Genomic DNA, 22,557 nt, shown 5'->3' with positions numbered 1-22,557 from the left:
CTCTAAGCATATTTTTTGAACATTTGAGGGTACATGCTGTGCATGTATGGAGTAAAACAATATTGCTAGAGTGGCTGACAATTTACTTTGCTACAACATTAGTGGCAAAATAAATGCACTGGCATATAGATTATAACATGCATTCCTTAAAACTTCAATGGCATGCAATTTATGTAAGTTATACACATTTAAAAGCAAATACTATGTAATATGATGTAACCAGGCTGAATTAATTGTGCTATATTTTCATGAAACTTTAAATGACTGTATCTGCATCAACACTGTCAATCAATCCTGCAGAATAGCAACAAATATCTCAAAACAGTTGGCACCGTTGACCCAGCATCCATGCTACCTGGGCTCTGAGCATTTTACTTTAGAATTGATGTTATCTAAACCCACGGACTGAAAGTCAGTGATTGGAGTCCATTATATCCCTGTGTGGAGAGCATTTTCAGTTTTAGTTTCAACCAAGGCAAATCCAGTTTGCATAATCCAAGTCTTCTCCACAATGCAAATTATATGTGTAAGTGGCTACAGCTGGGAGATTTGCTTCAGAAGTGTTCTTGTAATATAAATGAAAATGCTAATGTAAACATACTCTACAATAACAAGACATTTTAAAGGATTTTTTTTTTGTTCATTTTTACTTTTGATTTACAAGATAGAAGTGATCAGAAATGATTTGTTTAAAGAAAAATTAATTTAGCAACTGTGGCACAGAAGGAAAAAAAAAAAAAGGTGAAAAGGGCAAACATTTGTTCATAGAGCAATTTAGTGTAAGAGAACCGAGTTGGTCTCAAATTAGCAAAGGCTGAATCCATGACTGATGAATGAAATTCAGAACAGTGAGCAAGAACTTTTCCCAGTGAGGCAAACAAGTTGGATTTGCGTTTGTTCTAAATTAATGAGCTAAAGCAGACAACCATTAAAAAGTTTGCCCAGTGTTAAAGAGCCATTTCAGAAGTCTATTAAGCCAATTTGAGCACTTTTATTTCCAGAACCTCTCTTGTGAGCACACCTTTTCAGGAAGTAGCATTACCACTAGCCTGAGACCTTTGAAATTTTACATCTAATTATAGCAATTTCTATGCTAACAGGTGAGATATAATTGTGGGAATTGGTGATTAGTGTGCACGTGGAAAGTAATACTTATGAGAAATATTCTGGAATAATTTATTTTGATACAATTAAAAGCCCACTTCTTCACATCCAACAATCAACATGCTAGGCACCGATAAATGTTTTTATTAAAGTATGAGCTTTGTAACATTAAAACTAACCTCTCATCAAACTCTTAAGTTATCCCATGCGTTTAGCCCTCTGTGACAGTGTACTCCCCCTCACCCCCTGGTTAAGCAGAGCGTGGGGCCTAACAGAGCAGCTAACCATCGTGGGCAGCCGTGATGGGTATGCCTGGCCGTGCCAGCTGTATCCTGGATTCAGAAGAGACAGAGGACACACAGCCAAGGGCTGTCTGATCAAGGCACCCCCACCCCACTCCCAACCCCAGTGCTGGCCAAATTTGGAAGAAAGTGCAACTTGAGCAAAATTTGGGAGAAACTAACATCAGGATGCAAATGTGCCCATAGGTCATTCATCTTACCCTGTAAATAGCAAGCAGCCCGAGAGCCCTTTGGGCTCTCCTGACACAGCTGCGGATGTCACACCAGGACCTCTCCATGTGCAGGGACAAGTTGCATGCCCAGGCAACTTGTACAGAGTGCAAGGAGCCTTGTCACCACAGGTAGTCACTAAGGGGATTGGGAGAGTGACAGCATGCCAGCGTGCTGGAATGATGCTTAGTGACCGTGCCTTATAATCTCAGCTAAGCAGCAATAAGGATTCATGTAATGCGTATAATCCTTTAGATAAACTGTTGACCAAGCTTGGGACTAGGAGTGGATTCAGCTGCACCAAGGCTCCTTACTCCTTCCACTCAAGGAGTTTAGAAAGCAAGGGGTCCACTCTGACCCTTGTGATTCGTTAGGAGGGTTTCTTTGATGTAATGTCACCTAACACAGTTCCTTATGTAGTCTCTGTGTAGTATATCATGTCTTTCATTTAGTACCTTTGACTAGTAAATAGCACCTTTTAAATAGTCTGTAATTAAGTATATCTTCCAATTATAATAAGGTGTACCTTAATATCCCTGAATCTTTGTTAAATTGTATAAGCTTTGATAAATCATTACTTTATGTCAATAAATCATGTAGTTGTTTCTGTCTTCCGAGTGACGAGTACAGCATTTCCACCTGCGACTCCCTGCTGGCAAAATGTGACACCTGTTACAGCCTGTGTGATGCATGACCAATTTTGGATTCTTATGGTCAGTGAAGGACAACTTCCAGAGTCTGAACCCACGAGATATAAATTTCCAGCTGGAGGCATAGCATTTTGTAACAAAAGAGAGCCAGCATTAAGTGCATAGTCTGAGGGAAACTATAGCAATACGTACCAATGAGAGAATCTAATCTAGCTGGCAGTCAACACTGAACACCCCAAGGTCTTTCTAGTATGTATCAATTTAAAGTGTGCACAGGCAGGCAGCACAAATTCTGGATAATTCTGGATACTCTGGATTCTTCAGAGTATCTTTTGTAACGAATAGCTTATTGCATTCTTCACCGTTGAATCAGTTTAAATGTATAGGCACTATTATTATTATTTCTTAAGAAAAATATATTAGAAAAAAGAAGAAGATCAGAAACTGGTAAAAGCATTTCTTTATCACATGGTCTGGCCATGCCCTTTCTGCATAGGTGCTGTGCAGTAAAACAGCATCTTGATTAAGGACAAAGGCAAAGGCAGCTAACACAACTGAGCTTTTCATATATTCTGACTGGGTATATGGCACGCACTATATCAGAATTGTGTATGCAAACAGAGAGAACATTTTCAGCAAGCAGAAAGGATAATCATACAGCATGGTGATTTAGAAGTGGCAATAAACAGTGATACTGCAAACTCTGCACATGACAACAGTTTACTAAGGACGGAGCAAAATTAGATGAATCAGCAACAAAGAAGAGCTAAAATGCAATGTTTCTTAATTATTATTGAAAATTAATGCTTGAAATTCTTTAAGCTCAACATATATATTAAGAAAATATGCTTCTTTCTGTGAAACTGCCCTCGCTAGTAAGATGAGAACCATGTAACAGAATTGATAAAGGTCTTCTAAAGAGACTCCTTAGAACTTTTTTTTACCTTTAACCAATTTTAACCTTTTAACCAATGCAATGACTAATTGTCATCTCTGAAGAAAAAGGCATTCCTCATGATGGCATTCCTCAGTAAATACATTTCTTTCACATGTTTTCCATATACATGTTACGCTAGGTATGCAATCAGCCATAAAAAAAGTCCAATGTCAAGTCTTATGTGCAGCACTATCTGTTAGTGCCATCCCTGTATGCTCTGACAACCACTTTACCAAGGTAAAAGATGCTCATAGCTTGGTTTTCACTCACAGTTTGCTAGCAAGACAGGCAGAAAAGAATTTCAAAATCTAAAGGAAAGCAGATGACAGAACTTGCAAGTAACTTTAAAAAAAAAAAAAAAAAGGCTAACCATTTTTTTTCTCTGGGCTATTTTCCATCCAGGTAAGTACCAATTACTTCTTGCAGACCTCAAGGTAGTTCTAAATAGACATAAACAACTGGACAGACCTACTAAAATGAGCAATTCACCTGCTAGTCAGTGGATGACAAGCATAAGTAGATAAATGGAGCTAGCTGTTCTGCGTCTTTTGGATGAAATATTTCACGTTCTATTATTTATTCCTTTAGAACTTTGTTATGACAGGGACACCACAGACTAGACTGTATTTGACAGAGTAGAAGTTACATAAAAACTTACTCTAGAAATGCAAACTACTTCAGCCATATACAAAACTATTTCATTTTCTTGAAATAAAAGAGCAAAGGCCTTCCTACTACCTGGTGAAAATGGTTTTGTTTCACTCATGTAGCATTTATTTTGAGAGGAAAAATACTGTAATGCTTGCAAGGTTGTATGAAGGGAAATGCACATAGCATAGATGCATCTTTGATACTAACTTCAGGAGGGGCTTGACTTTATGGCATAACTGTCCAACGTAGCAACACAAGGCTTGTTTTTTCTCGGTATCTGAGAAATAGTGTAAGTTCTTGTTTCATATGGAAACAGTCTGAAGTCAATGGGAGCATTCTCAGAATCAGGCACTTGTAACTAGGAGTATGACAGTCTATGCTTAAAAATATATTTTCCCTTAAATATATTAAATAATATATTTTCCCTTTACTTTTCCCCAAAGTAAATATGTTCATAAATGTAAAGGATGTTTATGAAGAACATTTTATTGCTTTATTTTGTCATTCTATTCTACTATTGAAACAATAGCGTCAGACTTTTAATTTGGTATGCAAAGAGCTGCATTTACCTTGATATCTAAACCAGTCTTTCTGAAGTGGAAAAATATTTTGCTGTATGTTCATTGTTATATTTTCCCTCTTAATATCACATAAGTTCTTTTTTTTAGAAATCAAAATTTCGGTATAAAAGTTTCTATCTTAAACTGACCCTGTAGTGAAAATGGACAACGTTATATCAAAAGCCTTGATATGATTTCTGAAAAAGTCATTCAAACAAAATAATCAAAGGACCATCAGACAAGCAGCCTAAGGGCACCAAGGTATTGATAAGTCTAACGCTGTTTTTAAGCTTCAGAAAGAGAATATTCAGTTGCTTTCTGGCCAAAATAGAAAACTCCCTGCTGAAAATGATACATTAATTGGCACAGCTGGCTCTATAGGATCAATGATTTATATTGCCAAGGAAGGATTATCAGAAGACTTGATTTTCTTTGATGTTTGATTATCAGTTTATTATAACAGCACCCAGCAGTGCCTCTAAAGTTAAGGGTAAGATGCTTTTTCCTTTATGAAGTTATTGGAGAAGAGTTGCTAATGTAGGCAAATTTGCTTAGACTGGAAACTTGGTATCCTTGGGTAAGCTCTCTTCTTTCTTAGAAGGAAAAAAGGAGAAAACAGATGGAATCCAATTTTTATAAATAGGATTTTTTTTGTGGGAAACAGATAAAGGGATGAGCAGACCTGGAGTCAGAACTATTTTAGATCTTTGTTTTTCTCCTTCAATACGAAACTTGTGAAGAAGATCCATGTTTAAAAACTATGGATAATGTTCTGGACTTTTTTTTTTTCCTTAAAAAATATTAAAAATTTGCTTGCCAGTGGTAATACATGCCAAGTGTCTGCCATGGTATCCAAAAAACTAACCCTGGAATTAGAATTAGAATATATTATTTAGTGGCACTCTGAAGTCAACAACAATTTTTCTGTCAGCTACTGTGGTAGCAGAGCAAGGCCAGGGCTTTTCAAATACTGCTGTGAACATGTAGCATCTGTTCACACTCAAGAGTGAAAAAGGTCTACTATATGATGACAGAAAATGGCTTGCTTCAAAAAAAAAAATAATCTGTGTGATGACTTAGATCTATTACATTTATTTTTCATAAAAATTTATGCCAAAAGTAAAATGCAGGATTTGCAAAATCAGATACTCAAAACAAAGGAAATGTCAGAATTAAATTTTCTATGATTCATTAAATTTAGCCCCTCCGCACCCCCATACCATGAAAGAGTCTTTATCCACTTGAAATAAATAATTTTCCATCACTTCATTCAGTGCATAAAAAAGCATGAGGATACTGGTCTGCTCTAGAGATGCAGTACAGGAAAGCATGTTTGTTTCTCTTCACTTGTATTTGGAATAATGGAAGCCAGAAAAGAACAGTTAGTTTTACGGTTCCAGTTGAATGTTACCCTAAATAAATTAAAACAAATACTATGTTAGCTGAAGGTGGCATAACCTAGAAGGTAACTTTTTATAGATAGAATTAATTCTTCACTTTTGTTATTTTCTGAATTTTCAGTTTAAGGTATGATTTTCAGATCTGCTTAGCACTCACCACCTGCAACCGAAGCCAATAGGTTGTGTTTTCAACTGCAAAGTACCTGTTTGAAAGATGCTTAGCTTCTTCGATGACAAATATAACAAAAACACATCATGAGAAAATGAGCAAACCTGTTCTCAGAACAGTGTTTAGAGGACACTTGAAATTGTCTGGCCAGAATCATACGGCTTGACTTTAAAGAAATGACTGATTGCAATAAAAACTGGTGTGTGAAATTGCAGTCCAAGAGCTCCTTTTCAGTAATTGTCCTGATGCTCACACTTATCCCACAGTAAATGGATTAATTCATCAAAATTTTACTGAAAAATAAATTTAATCTTTTTTTTTTGTGTGCTGTATGGAAAAGACATATGAGGGCAGTTATGAAAGACTGATTGCAGGTCTTTGAATTTCCTCATTCGACTTATTTCAGAGTGATTTCCTTGTGGACCTATAACCGTTTGTGAGCCTCTGCTCTGTAATTTTACTAAATACAAACAATTTACTGTGTCCACTTCTCTGCAGCTAAATCCTCATGTTAGAATACCCCTCCTCTTGAGACAATGATCTATAGGCCTGAGTCTCTATAATAAAACTGCCAGTCTTTTGATGCTTTTGAAGGTACAAACACCTCATATCCTGCCTCATATAAAATGTTAGTCTCCATACCACACAAAAATCAGGGGGTTAGGGCTTTGCTTTCCACAAATGGGCCATTGTTCTCCAGGCTGTTCCTTACACTGTGAAGTTCTTCAGTTTTTTTCCCTGCTGTCACTTATTTTCTCTGTCCAGCCTCCTTGCTGCTGGCATAACCTAGAGCTTACACACCATCTGGGACCACCTTCCTGTTCCTTTATCACACTGATTTGCCATCTGTTCAGAAATCTCATTGGAAAACACATCTTTAGTTGCCTGTTAGTTTCCTTTTCCTCCTCTTTGTAACAATTTTATTCAATTCTGTACAGTATTTAAAATTCAGTTTATGTAAATGACAACAGAAGACTTACATGCCCATGGCATTTACAGACACTTATTGGGTAAAGCCAACAATTTCCACGTGTCTACGATTTCTTTCAAATTAAAGCATTTAAAACACTATAATAAATAAAACAAACAAGTTAGCTGGAAAGCTAATGAACAATTGGTCACTTTTATCTTTAATAGTTTCTGTTTTTCTCTTGCTTGTTTGCTGACTTCAACTTTCAATTAGATGAGTAAGGGATAATACATCATAATCACTTCCTCCAAGCAATGTACAATTCTGTGGATCAATGTTAAGGACATTATCCTAAATAAGTAAGTCAATAGTTAATTTTGTACATTCCAATGGCTTTGATTCAAATGGACTTAATAGAGCACAAAGGACTACAACACATAATGACCAAGTTTTTAGTCTGTGCACGACTATGTTCACTAGCTCTGCAGTACAAGGCAGATGAGGGACTTCTTTCACTAGGTCTTTTACAAAAACAAACAGAAAACAAACAAACAAACAAAAAAACACTTTTTATTGAAGGACTGTGGGGACACCATTCTCTCTCTCTTTTTTTTTTAAATATTAGCAGTAGAAGTTTCCATAACAACTGCTGCAGTTATTAGTTTCTTAAGTGAACTTCAGCTGTTGTGTTTCTCTCTTCTGGAATGTGTAATTGGTAGTCTGAAAATGATTTGTCAAACAGCACATTCACAATTTTAGCACGTGGATTCTCTCAACGAAGTCCATTTGTAAGCTTAAAGTCACATACACACAACTCAACTTGAATTTATGTGACCTGGGAACTGTTAACAGCTGATTGCTTGTTGTATACTGCATGACATTCATGGTACATAGTCTGACCTTTAGTTCAATCTAGGTGCTATTTCAGACCAATTTCAGTGGCAGATTTTGTTTGCTTTATTGAGACCTTAGAGAATTTCCAGTCCCACAGAAATCTGAAAATGTTTAATTGATGCAAGCCTATCTAGTCTCTGTTCGCATTTCAAATGTCAGACAACCTGCTCTTATCAGCTAGGAGGCAGAGCCTCCTGAGGCAGAGTTACTTCATCATACCATGAGCATCTCCGGATGTTCTAAAACAAAGTTCTGGAAAGTACAGGAGGTTCTGTTTTAAATGGAAGACAAATTATGAAATTAGGATTGTAGAACATCTGAGTTGGAATGGACCCACAAGGACCATCACATCCAACTCATATGGACTTGCTGTTAGTGCAAATTATGTTAGTGCAAAGACCTAATTTATTCTTTTTAGGGGGTGGAAGGGGAGTAACGTGAACTATTAACAGTTAATAGAACTATTACTTTTAACCATAGTTCTCTATGACAGAGTTCCTTCTAATCAATCATTCTTTTACAACTTAGGTAATGAGCTAACCTACTTGTGGTTAATGCTCTTGAAATATGATCCATTGGATAGATCTCTTGTCTATTAACTCTCAATATTTTTCCTGATTTTTCTTTCCTGGAGGAAAAAAAAGTATTGATGGTACTATCTCTCCCTTCCTCCCTCCTTCATACAAGCCTTCCAAACATAAGTTCCTAAAAAAAGTGTTACTGAAATTCACTTTGTTATGAGTCCTTTTCTTCTACCACTTTATAAACAGAAATGACAGAAGTAATTATTGCTTCTTTAGATTCAAATTAGTAAAAATATTTTACTGTTTGTATCTTTCAGTTTTATTCTATTTTTATTCATTACTTATATACTGTATGCAGAAAGCTTCAGTCTCCCTTTCCTTTCCTCAGCTACTGAGGACTACACCTCTTTCTTTTGCAGAAACAACACTACAGCCTTTCAACCATTGTCATACTTCTCATTCTATTATTTTGATCCATCAGTTTGACTGAAAAATTAAATTACTTCTGCATGCATGTAAATCTGAGATTTCACAATATTTTTGTAGTAATGGCCAAATGTTTCTTAGAATAGTGAAACTAAAAAACACTTACTTAGATTTTTATCAGGATTTTTTCATAATATATACATATATATTATAAAAGTAATTGATTTATGAACAGCAAATGGTGGCAAATCAATCTGCCCTGGCATCAGTCTCTTTTTTCAGTGTCTTAAGTCTTAATTTTTTTATAGTTAGTTCACAAAACAAAATTACAGTTCTGGTTGGTCTGAGTGATATTCACCAATATATGGGACAGGAACCTATGCTAAAAGTATTTACATCTTTTAATGTTTGCTGGCCTAGCAGACCTGATGAAGGAAGTAACTGGTTCCTCTTACTCATGTCTCAGAGTAGTTGCAATAAGTAAAATTACTTCTTCTTCCGTGAAACTTCTATATAAAAGAACTTTATAATTTGTCACCCACTATGTAAAATAGATGGAGCCTGTAATGTTAGTAAGATGACTTTTCTAGTTTTAAAGAGTCATCTGTTAATTCTATATGTCTTACCCTTAACACTTTATTTCTGTTATAATGCATGTATATATACATTAACATATGGTTAATGTGATGCCCAGCCATTTCAAAGTACGAAGAAAGCTGGGAACTGAGTCATTAATAGCTGTCTTAAATTTATCTGAGCAACATACATTTTTAGTCCTTTGTTATAAATATTTGTCACTACATTTTGGCATGCAGGCACGGAGCACTCCACTGCTAGAATCTCAGGAATGTGACTGCTGTGTTCTCTCCTCTCCATACGCAGTTAAGTAAAACACTGTTTTTATCATTTTAGCTGTTACTCACTACTTGTCTTACATCAGCATTGGGAATACTTCTCAGGTGAGAATTTTATGGTATTGAGAATCTTTATCACGGAGAAACCTTAAAAATCTGGTCCACCACCAGAAAGAATGACTAATCCATTATGATGTAATTGTATATGCTAGTCATTTAGGAACTTCAGCTGTATCAGAATGAATACACTCGCTGAGTGTATTCATATAAGAATGAATACACTCAATCCCCTTTCTCAACAGGATGGGGAGAGCATAGAAAACAAGATGGAAAAAAGAATCTTGTAGACTGAGATAAAAGCATTTTAATGAAAAAAAAGCAAAAGGTATGCATGGAAGCAAATGGGGAAAAAAAACACCTTTAATTTCCATCAGCAGGTAACGTCCAGCCACTTCCTGGGAAGCAGGGCCTCAGTATGCACAGCAATTGCTTCAGAAGACCAAGGCCTTCCTAACAAATATCACCCCCTCCTCCTTTCCCCCCAGCTTTTGGTGCTGAACATGATATCAAAAGGTATGGAATATCTCTTTGGGCAGTTTAGATCAGATGCCCCATCTATGTCCCCTTTCAATTTTTTTCTCACCTCCAGCCTAACGAAGAAATCACAAGTTTTAATGTTTTTGCTCTTTCTATTACCTCCCCCAGTCCATGGTGGGGACAGAGTCACTGAGCAGCTATGTGGTGCTTATCCACCAGCTGGGGTCAACCCACCATACAGGAGTGTCATTCTTTCTACCAATTTGTGCTGATGCATAGTTAATATAAAAAGGTTATCTAGTTTTAAAGCTCTGTATTATGCTACATTACCAACACCAAAGAGGAAAAAGACCTATCACAAGTGTCTTTCTGGCAATGCTAATTGTCTCTGTCAACTTCTCACTTTGACCTAGAAAAAATGCATCACAAGTATTTGAGCTGTTGGACTGCAGAATGGAGCATTGGGTTAGCCAATTAATTACTGTTGAGCCACTAAAGGGTCTACTAATATGACTGATAGTGACTTGTCTTGGTGTATAGTAGCTCCTGGGTGGCTGGAATTCTTGGATGCAGTAGAAATTCAGAGCCTCCTTAAGCTGACCTAGTTGTGCCATTCAGCTGTTTACTTCACCTGTCTGGAGACTTAAGGAAAGGCTGTGCAGTATATGTTGCAATTACAGAGTACATTTGAATTCTTTCTCACATTAAGATCTTTAGTCCTTGACTTGTATAATAAGGCAACTCTAATTTATCTTTGGAATAAAAGGATGGCTGATAGAGAAATTATGAATCTTCTGAGATATCCATCTGTTTTTAAGTCTTCCTTGATTATGCCTCAGTTCCCCATTCCTCGATTTATTACCTTTTTTTAAGGAGGAGGAGGAGCCCCTTAAACTTGGAAAATTCATCCTCTAAAAAATCATTATGTCAATATGTGTTCTTTTACAGATATTTTGGCTGAGGAAGGAGGAACGAGTCTTCTTCCATTTTTATGAATATATTGTTAATTCATTAATCTTAATCCATCACTGAGAAATTTTACTGTACAAAACTGCATCATTTGAAATGGAAGAAGTTCAGTACCCTTTGATAGTGAACACAGTAAGAAGGAAATTGCATGCCAAATAACATCATCCTATACAAACTGAATAATGCAGTCACTTAGTGAGATAGTCTTTTATGTCCCTTAATGGAGTCAACATATAAGATGAACCACACAAAAGTTATTTCATAAACTTGTACCAGAAGTATTATTTTAATTAAATATAATTCTGAGAAGAGTAGAGATGAGAAAGTTTAAATATTGAATAGCAACACATTACTATTGCTATAGCTAAATAAAACTTCTAGTAATTCCCTATTTCTTGTCTTACAAATTACAAGCTGCTACTAACTTTTAAAAATGAGTAGAGAACATTGTTTTTTTTTTTTTTTATGAGCATAAATTCACATTACTATCAAAAATGACAATGAATAGTCTTCCAATGAAAAAAAAAACAAAACGGTCTTACATGTATGTGCACATTAAGTAACATCAGAACGAGCATTTCCTTTTGAATGTTTTCTATAATGTTAACAACATATGTGAACCGTGTTGAGAAAGCCATTGAAACAGATCAAATGCAAGGTCTAAAATTACACCATGCCATTAAGTTTCTAACGTATTTATTTCCTTTAGTTAGCCACTGAATCCATACACAATAAATTTTTACTTTTTAACGTCAGGCTTCTCAGTCTGCATGCTTCTCACTGATTTGCTGTGTCACAGTCCATTTACAACAAAATGTCACAGATCTGTGACAAGGAAGATGAGAAATGTATAGCTACTGCAGGGCAAAACCAAACACAAATGAATCAAGAAAACAAAAGCATGAAAGGCATATGAAGAAAAATCTAAAATTGTATTAAAAGTTGCCACGAGCTACCATTTTTCCTCAGGTTTAATTTTGCATAAACAAAACACTCCCCTGGATCAATATTACAACCCACTCAGTGAAGCCTAGCAGACATTCTTGGTGAGATGATACGTTTATCCTATAAAGAACCCCATAATTTTGTCAATTCCTGATACCTTGTTTTAGAGGGGAAAGGTCTTGTTTTAACTTCTGCTTTTTTAAAAAACAAAAACAATTATTTTTTTTTTGTTTGTTTTAACTTTTTGTATTTCAATGCATCAGCTGTAGACAGGAGTAATACATGCAATGTTTACATATAAAGCAGTTTCATAATAGCAGGATAACACATTTCTTCTGAGCTTAAAATTTATTTCTGGAACCCTCTCTAGCCTGATTTTAAGATGGCAATATGCGTCCAGTTTGAGAGCCTGAACTTTTATTTGCAGTCTAGTGTTAAAAAGAAATATGGATTTGCAATAATGGCCAAGGACCAGAACAAAAACATCACAAGCTCTGTGGTCTCTGTAGCAAGCATTGAATTTTGTCCAAGGCATTTACTAGTTCTTGAAGTACATTTACAAAACGTTTTATGCTATGTGTAAGGTATTCAGACTGTGAAAAGAAGAAAAATCTCTGGAAATTAGAGAATTTGAGAAAATTCTTTTGAAGAAGGTAACTTCTGTTAAAATTTAGGAAATAGTGATAGCTGTGGGTTATCACCATGATTTGTCAGAAAGAAGCAAAATTTCTTTATCTATGTACCAAAGAAAAATAAACAAGCCAAACCAACCAACCAAACTAGACATCACCCTCACCCCCAACAATTCCAGGCTCCTTGGATTGGAGTCAACTGGGAATGCAGACACCTAAACATGGGTGTCTACTTCAGCATTAGGGCAGCCTAGCCATACAGTCAGGGGCACTACAGGGTTGTTCAGATCATCCAAAGGGAACATCTACAAGATTTGTGGCTGAATTATCTCTGGGTTGTGCTGACTGCACCATCAAGGACTCACAGTACCATTGGAGGGTGCCTAGACACTTAGCTCATGTATCGACACAAACTTTTAGGTGTCTTAGTCTGAATTCTACACCTTGGTTTATCATTTCCTTAATTTCATTTTCTCACAAGTGTACTTGGAGAAACTAGAAGAAATAATAATACTAAACTTTCTTCCTTCCTTTTTTTTTTTTTTTAACCCCATCTAATTTCTCTGACAGTATGAATGTTCCCAAAAGACAATACATATATTATACAGTGTTAGTGTCCATACTGAAAACAAATTGATTCCTGACAGATTCCTGGAGGGTCTGACACAGAACATGGGCCACTTCTAGTGCCAAAGATTACACAATGTAAATGCTTTTTCTCCTCCTTTCCTTCCATGAAGGAATCAGTTGGTAGACTGTTTTTATTTCTGAGAAGAAAGAAGTTACCTTTAACACCTTCCAAGTTTCAAGAACTAATAAAACTGAAGAATTCTGAAAGGAAATGCTGAAGTACTTAAAAAAAAAAAAAAAGAAAAAGAAAAAAAAAAAAAGCGTCTTACTCTGCAAAATGGCTTTAAAGCCTCTTTGAGACTAATGTCATCGGTGTAAACAAGTATTACTGTCATGGTTACAATGAGGCCATAAACACACTTAGTTGAAAATATTCTCCTCTTTTAAAATTCCTCAAATAACCATATTGACTGAATAACTGATTTTAAATGGTAAAAACATTCTTCTCACCTCTTTGCCTATATCATTATAAATAAATAAATAATAATAATAAAAAAGCAATGACTGTAAAGCCTAATTATAAAACTCTGCAGGTGTATGGATTAAGTGGTGGTTCAGAACTTGCAATAGTATTGCTTTATATTTTAGGAAGAAAACTGAGCGATCATTTTAATTAAAAAATATTCTGTACTAACCAAATGCAGATCAACACACGTAGAATTGTGTTCACAAGCGTTGATTATGCAGTCATCAATGTCCTGCTCACATTTCAGTCCTGCATATCCTGGATTGCACAAACAATAGAAGCCATCGACAACTGTAACAAAGATAGGAGTGTTTCAGAATTAACAACTGAATGTAGTATATTACAGAAATGACTACCCTGGAAAATACTTGGACTATCTTTACCTGAAAGGTGTGGACATGTTGAAAATTGAAATAAATGAAATACTTTACCTCAAAACATCTTTTAAAATATGTAAACAGATTACGGCACTGCATTTTACTTAAACAATTCCAATGTTTTGATATAAGAATTATAAATCAATGCTTCTGAAAAAGTGATGACAACTTATAAACTGTGCAGAAACTATATAAGACTTTAATATTGTGCCTGAGATAGGAATGGTTAAACACTGTAAGGTTTTTGTTTGCTTTCGGTGGTGGGGGGAGATTGTTTTGTTTTGTAAGGAATGCCTCACATTATACCACTATATTAAAGGAAAACTTGTTTCAGTTGAAATTGGCAGCTCAATCTATGATAGATTTCCATGCTTCATTTCAATCTTATCATGCTAATGATAAGAATTCTATCCGTTTTTCATCGTTAATGACCTAAAGGGAGAGGAATCTTCAGAGTACTACATTCGTATAAGGAGTTCGTGAGAGCAATAATTGCAGCTCTTACAGGCCTGGATTTATTATCAACTCAAAGAGGTCCCTGGGTTCTTCATTATCTCTGAGATTTACCACAGAATCTATGTTGTCATTGTGTCTGTACACATAGTTGCTATTATATTCATTAAATGCTTTAAGTCCTTCAGAGCAGCAGCATTTTTTATCTGCTCAGAGCTCCCCACCTTCCTCAGGATTCCACATTTCTGCAGTCAGTGTGCAGAGTGCAGATGAACTGAGACATCCATATGATACAAGTCAATTTCAGAGGCAACACAAAGACAAGCCACCCACAAAGAGATCTGGCACTTTGTTAGCATGAATAACTTTACTACATCTCATCTAAATTCCAGTTCAAAAATCTGTCTTAACTAATATACAGTAAATAGAAAACATCAGTAAACATCTTGGGAAATAATCTTTACTAGATAAAATATGAACCGTATTCCACCTTAAACCACTCACCTTATTCCCATGTATGAAAACTTGGAATTCTTAAAGCTCATTTATAATCATTATTTTTAACTAGGAAAGTATTATGCAAAGATATATTTTACGATTTGGGGTCAGATCTCTAAGACATCTTTCAAAAACAGTACATTAATTAGATCTTCTGTAAATTTGTCTAAAAATACTGAATTTCAGGGAAATTCTCAAGTCATCATTCTCATTTAGAAAGAGATATGGGAAAACTGGAGAGGGCTGCAGCAGAAGACAAGCAGGTTTGTCCAGTGCTTAAAGTATGGGACCTATAAGGAAAGGTTACGTCAGCTGGGTTTGCTTTGTATTAGTACCTTTGGGGAAGGTTTAATAGTTAGAGGGTTAGGTAATAATAACTTCAAGAGCAGTTACAATAATGAAAACTGAATTTCTCTCAGTAGTGACAGGCAATATAAGAGACGATGGCCAAAAACTATGACTTGGAAGATTCAGCTGGGATATCAAGGGAGAAGGGAGTGGAAATCACTACAGGAGTAGTGCTGCAGTGGAAGAGGCTGTCCCAAAGAGTTTCCTGAATTTCTGTCCATCCTTGTAGGCTTTCAAATCAGCAAGAAAAAAAACATCTGATCTGTTCTAGTGATATTAGTCCAGCTTCCTGCAGGAGGTTTGGCTGTGACCTCCAGACATCATTCTGCTTTCCAACTGCATTGATAAGGTTCTCTGAAAATTACCACTTCTCCTTTTGTTTACCAAGCACATAAAGTGTCTGATAGGTAGTTTCCCCACAAATCTTTCCAAAAAGTACTCCAGACATAATGGTAGAGTAATTTAGCCTGCCACCCCAAACAGAACACGGTAGAGCAATTCATCATCAAATTGCTTCTAAAGCATGTAAGTATAGCTATTAGTAAGAGTCAGTTGCACGATACAGGGCACTTGAAGGTAAACAGAAACTCCATTTTGCATGTTTGGTATTTAATGCAGTTTTTCGACTTGTTAGAATTGTTAGGCATATATACAGTGCCTAACTGCTCTGTGAGCCCCTTTTCAGCACCTGAATATTCTCTCATCAGACGCACAGTGTAAGATATGTTTGGCTAATTTAGGTATCAAAGGAGACAGCACAAATCTCATTAAAATTTCTCATTAGCTGCAATTCTGACCCCCTGAACACACAAACCTCAGTGCCAGGATTTGAGGCAGTTTGGCAAAAATAATCCTCCAGGCATTGGCTGTGGAGCTCCAGACAAGCTAAATTTCAGTAAATTATCCACTGCTCTCCCCAGAGCAGCTCAGTAGCTACAGATGCTTCAACAGAAAGACTACTCTACATTAAAAGGAGTAACCAGACTGAACTCACTGTCATAGCAGTATCCGTGGAGGCAAGGGTTAGAACTGCACTCATTGACATTGATCTCACAGCGTGGACCTGCAAAGCCCTTCACACACTGGCACTGGAATCCAAGGGGAAAAACATTCACATTCATTTCTTCTATGCACACAGCTCCATTCTCACAGGGATTACTGGCCTCACAAGGCCTAAACTCACAGTTTGAACCTGAAAAGGAAAATAACAAAGCTGTCAGTGTTTAACTAATGAACATATCCCTGCAGCTGCTGCCTATTATGAGCTGTATTTTCTTTAGATCCCTGCTTAAAATTAAGTTGGAAGGTCTTAGAGATACATATAGTACCATGCAGAAACATTTATTTGCTTTGTAGTATTACAAACAGATAAGACAATTTATATATTTTTTCATATGACATTGGATTTAAATATCAAAATAGTTATGTGAATATTTATGCTTTTTTTGTTGTTGTTTTTTCTTTCTGTTTATCCTTGTCCATTAGATGGCTCAATGTTACTTCTTTCCGATATTATTATCTCAGTTACCATGTAAGTTGTTTATAGTTAACCCCTAATCCTGAACATGAAAGATATGCAAGTAACCTTATATTACTGCTCAGCTTGCAATTCATGACTGCACACAAGTTATTTTACTGAAATTATGTGTTTTTCTAATAACAAGTGTCTTCCTCCATAGTGTATAAAAATGCGTTACAATACAAAATCTCTCACAGTCTCTTTCTACTTTAACAAACACTGCAATGTGTAACAGATTATGTACATTTATCCAGGGTAATCACGGAATTGTATGATGGTGATCTTGGGTCACACATGCCCTCATCTAAATTCTTAATTTTCAATAAATAGATCAAAAAAGATTAAACGGCCCTTTAAAGTGAGTCTCACTTTGTTAGCACGTAAACAAGACTGGTTCATGTTTTTCAGCAGCAAAACCTCAAAACGCTGAGGGCAGACAGAACAGAGATCAAATGGGATTGTAAAGCTGCCTCCTCTTTCCCTCAGCACTGCTGACGGCAAGTCTGCTCTTTCAGGCTGTTTCAGGCAGAGCTCGGTGACTTTCAGGGCTGCAACCAACTGTGCACAAGCTCCTCTGAGGCCCTGTGGAGCTTCCTTGCCTTTCTGCAGCTGCTGAGGCTGGGCCGCGTCCATGCTGTGCTTAGCAGAAGAGTTGTCTGGTGTTTGCTGTCCTTCTGGCCCTCTGCCCACCTCCCCTGAGCTGGTGCCCCAGCTCTGGCTGCCCAGCCATTCCTTCCTCCTCCCCCTCCTTCTTTACTAACCCTGGTGTCTGCAGGGCTGTTTCTCACTCCTCTCTCACACAACTGCTGCATGGCTTTTCTGGCTTCAGGGCCCAGCTGTGCCCTGCAGCGGGGCCACTGGAGCTGTCTGAAACACCAGGCAACCATGGCCTCCCCTCAGAGGAGCCCCACTGCCTCCAGCTGCCACCACCTGGGTGCCTGCACCCAGTCCACGAGGTAAGCCATATTTTGTGGCTCGAATAATAGTCCTGAAAATTTTCAGTATCTTTTCAGACTCAAGATTTCAGATGGGAATTCCTGACAAGGAATCAACCAGTTAGACTCACATTTATTGTATATACGCTTAGTATTGGCATCAGTCAGCTGAAGCCACATATCTCCTCCTTTGCTCATACTGACATTATAGACAAAATTTTGTTGGACTGTTCCGTATTGGTTGCCTTCCTTTGTTACAGGGATTGCTGATCACATAGTAGTCAACTGGCTATGGTCTTCTTAATAATAATGAAACGTGCTCTCCAAAATGTCAGCAGGATTCTAGGTGAGCTGAATCCTCACTGTAAGGTGGAGTAAGTTAAAGGCTGAAATCTCTAGACTTCTGATAGCAAAAACAACAAGCAGGAGCAGAATTGGGGTAAAAAACAACAACAACAAACAAAATAAACATCCCCCTGACCCAGCAGTGACACCGATGGAGGCGAAAAAGCATGGCACAAGTTGTTCCTGTCTTTATGCCGCCAGTGGTCTCTCCGATGCAGGGTGATTCTGCCACAAGCAGTTGACAATTATGGAATTCACAGAGATTGCATAGCAGACGCTGCCATATGGCACATTGATATTTTGCCCTGAAGTTTTCATCTTTATATCAGGACAGCTTGACATGGGTGACAACCCTGCTGATTCCTAATGCGGAGTGCACACCCGCATGAATAAGCTTAACACATGGCTCACAATGGTAAGTGGAACTGTCAGATGATCCAGTAATGCAGTCCTTGTTTTTCTTTTGGGTTGATGGAAAAAGCATTAAACAGATTTGCCTGTCCTTTTACACGCCAAGTGTTTTGGGAGGTACACATTTCTGGTAGGTAAAGCAAGGTCATGCCACATTGCATCAGTTTTCTGCTACTGTAGTATTCCCTAACACTGGATACCAGCTGCTTTTTGGATAAGAGCATAACAGAGTCTTGGTGAACAGTTGGAGAATAATCAGACAAGAAACAGTGAGAGTGGATGTCCTAAAGGCCACCGGTTTATATTACTTACAAATATTTGTCTGGTATAAATAGGGCTGTGCACAGATCTGTCATATGAATGCTAATGAATCTACAAGCTTTTTACCTCATTATCTTGTGACCAAGTTTCATGTGGCTTCTATGAATGCTTTTTTTTTTTTTTTTTCCCCCAAACATTTTGCTCTGCTGATTCAGAAACATATCAGGTTTCTTCTTCCTTTTCATGTGCACTAACACTGTATCCTTAAACAAAGACTAGCTGAACAACTTTTGGTTGGTCTCTGTGCCTCAAAAAGACAGTGGTCTTTAAAGAACTATGGATAAATCTGTGTGTTTTTCTTACTCAGAAACTCATAATTTATTTTAAACATTAGGTGAAGATGCTATCTCAAACATAATTTCTGAGATGATTTTTGGAAATACTTGAAATGTAGCAGGTTCAATGTGAACAGTCTCAGATAGCAAGGTACCAAAGTAACCTGTATTTTCATAAACCTATTTTTAACAAATATTGACATATTTTTGTTCTCAAATCCAGTAAGTGATTATAAGTTTTTTTTGTTGTTGTTGTTGTTGTTTGTTTTTTAATGAAAGCCTGAGTAGGTGTCTCACTGTGTACACTGAGAAAAGGAGTCTGAATCTGTCTTCTCTGTAAATTCACATTAAATAAATGGCAGGTTGTTATTTGGTCCCCATGAAACTATCTCTTCTCCAGGCTGAGCAAGATCACTTCCCCTACTGGTAAAAAAAAAAAAATCATGAAAATGTCATTGAGTATCTCAGAATTTTCTATGCCATTGTTACATCATTCAGCAGTGGGATCTCATTTTTCTTATCTTTTGTTACCAGTAGACCTTTGGAACTCTTTCTTGTTGCCTTCTGTTGCCTTGCTAGTTACAGCTCCATCTGTGGTTTAGGTGGGCCCAAGATATATCAGTTTTTCCTTTGGTTCAGTCTCCAATGGGAGCTTTCCAAACAGATCCCTGAACAAATCAAAGTCAGCTCCATGATACCCAGGGTCATTATTCTGCTGCTTTCATTTCTCATTTCTCTTAGGATTATGAGCACCATCATCTCACTGCCACTGTTGCCAAAGCTGTTTTTGATCTTTACACCCCAAACTACCTCTTGCTTATTCAGAAATAGAAAACCCAATAAATTATATCCCATATTTAGCTTTCCCTGTGCTTGTTTCAAAAATCTGTCCCCAGCATGGTCCAAAAATTTCCAGTCTTGTCATACTGTCTTTCCAGGAAATGTCAGCGTCATAACATCCCAGTGAGAACTAGGGCCTGTGTTCACGAAGCTTTTCTCCAGTTTCTTGAATATGGCTTTTTAAACTTTTCTAGAGCGGTTGCCTTCACATCCTGCCCCACTGAGCTGAGCAGTGCATCACCATATCACACTGCTGTCAGCATATCTGCTTATACAATATTAATTTTATGTATTATTCGAAACAGTTTTTTTCACTGCCTTCTTTTAAGCCACCTTCACCTTAAGCCACTTTAATTGGAAATTCAACCTCTTTTCTTCCCACATAGCATTCTTGCATATCCCTGCATGGAAAATTTTTCTTTGCTATGGAAAATCTTTATTTGCCACTGAAGTAGCTAAGATTTCATTCATACTAATCTGGAAGGTTGGACGAAGAATAAGACAAGAAAAAATAGAAGATTCTCTTACCTACTTGGTCTCTTTCCTTGTCTCAATTAATTTTAACCTTCAGTGTTGAGAATTCATAATGTAAAAGACTCTTCTCTTATTCAGAAGATTATAAATGTTTATATTACTTTCAGTGCAATACTGAAAACCATTCAGTAATAAATAATTGATTAGTTATGCTAATCAATACAAGTAGCAAGAATGTAAGAGAAGAATGCTTGCTGATTTAAAGTAGAATTTTTGGAAAAGGGCATATCTAAACAAAGATTAAAGTTGGATGGTATCAGGCAGTGGTGGTTACATGTTAGTGAAATGAATGCCCAGTTGCTGTTGCTGTCATATCAGTGTTTTCTACAAAGCTGTATGCTTAAAGCTATTTGGATAAATCAAGCAACAAACAGAGTACATATGCAATATTTCTTTATTGAAGTAGATTTATCAGAATGATTGCTGCATTGTCTCCATTGTCTCCTGTTTTAAAGTAAAATATTCGCTAAAAAATTTCAGTGTAAATATGTAACTATTAAATGCATAATTCTAGGTGATTAATTTGAATACATCTATTTTAAATTAAATATTGGAAAGTTCTTACTTGATCTGGTAAGTTTCTGAAACAGTAAGTGTGATTTTTGAAAGAAAGGAAAGCTATGCCAGGGAAACATAACATAAACTGTCTTCATAAATTTTCTTCTCTCACTAACATATCAGGATTTTTAAATTGGTCATCACATAGTAGAAATGGTAATATTCACTAAACATTGTTAGCTGACAAAAAGAGAAAGCATGTCCAACAGATCAACTGTGAAAGTTTCAAACCCAGTTCATTAATGAGTTAATAAGTTTAGCACAGCTTTCACAAGTTTAACCTTTTTGCTTGTTTAATTCTTGGCTGTATTTTATTGATTACAGGAATAGAATGCCTTTACCTTACTAAAGCATTAAAAATCTCTCCATTAGCATAAGACTGAACAAAACACAAAAGAATATGCACTAGTGATTAAATTACACAGTCAGTTGAAGGAGATTTGTTTTCAGTGGCACAATATATCAAATTAGTATGACTTTATAAGCATAAAATATATATCAAATACTGAATAAGTTATTTGGAAAACACATTGTTTTGTTTTGTTTTGTTTAGGAATGAGAAGCGTATTGCATAATCAGAAATGTCATTCTGCTAATATTAATCAGTTGTCTTTTCTACTGTGGTTGCTTCTACAGTAGGTTCAAAGTTTCATAAATGAAAAATGAAAACAGATAATTTATTGTTGAAAAAGACTTTGATTTGTTAAGGCTATTATTATAAGACAAAAACATAATTTAGAAAAATGGCATAGAAAATAAATTACCTGACATAAGTTTTCATTTTCTTATGCAAAACTATTGACACATGTTTATTTTTAGTTGCTCAGCATAAACCTCTACATGAAATGTTGTGATGCGTTCTACAGAATTCTATTATAATCAGAAATGGCACCACTTCAATGTTGTTATTCTTTGGGGAAAATAATTTAATAAAAAAGCCATTTGCTACAAACATTTTAAGGAATTAAATCTGACAACAGCTTTCAAAGTCAGCATTTTTGCAGTAAAAGTATGGACTGGATCAATGACAAAACATATCTGATTGCAAACTGCTGGCATGATTATGACAATATAGTGAAAATAAACTATCTGTGGCTAGTTCTAGAACAAGAGGAGTGTCACTTGAATGTCAGTTTCCTAAATAATATCATGTAGTTTAGTACTGGTGTTAAATATGAACTCATGAGGACAGAAAGCTCTGAAGACAGACGAAGTGGCATCAATGCCAAATGGTCCACACGGAGGTATAGATAAGGTGAAGAACCAACCAGGTAGAAGCACCTACCCCTGGGCATCACAGGGTCAGAGGAGGAAGACACACTGTGAAGTTACGAGGTGAGTGTTACTGACCTAGTTCTGCTAGCTGCTTTGAT

General features: G+C 36.4%; 1 protein-coding gene across 1 annotated transcript in view; it reads right to left on the bottom strand.

Annotated features, from left to right (window-relative positions):
* EYS (eyes shut homolog) overlaps window positions 1-22,557 on the bottom strand; it is an 836,985-nt gene that overhangs the window by 550,137 nt on the left and 264,291 nt on the right. The window contains exons 18-19 of the mRNA XM_032185496.1: window positions 16,441-16,638; window positions 13,940-14,061 (exon numbers count right to left, since the gene is read on the bottom strand). Of these exons, the coding sequence (XP_032041387.1) occupies window positions 13,940-14,061; window positions 16,441-16,638 (320 nt within the window). The remainder of the gene's footprint in view (window positions 1-13,939; window positions 14,062-16,440; window positions 16,639-22,557) is intronic.

This window comes from Aythya fuligula, chromosome 3, assembly GCF_009819795.1.
Source record: "Aythya fuligula isolate bAytFul2 chromosome 3, bAytFul2.pri, whole genome shotgun sequence".
In the NCBI taxonomy this organism is placed as follows: domain Eukaryota; kingdom Metazoa; phylum Chordata; class Aves; order Anseriformes; family Anatidae; genus Aythya; species Aythya fuligula.
The sequence above is the reverse complement of the archived record's forward strand: the minus strand, read 5'-3'. Positions and strand labels throughout refer to the sequence as shown.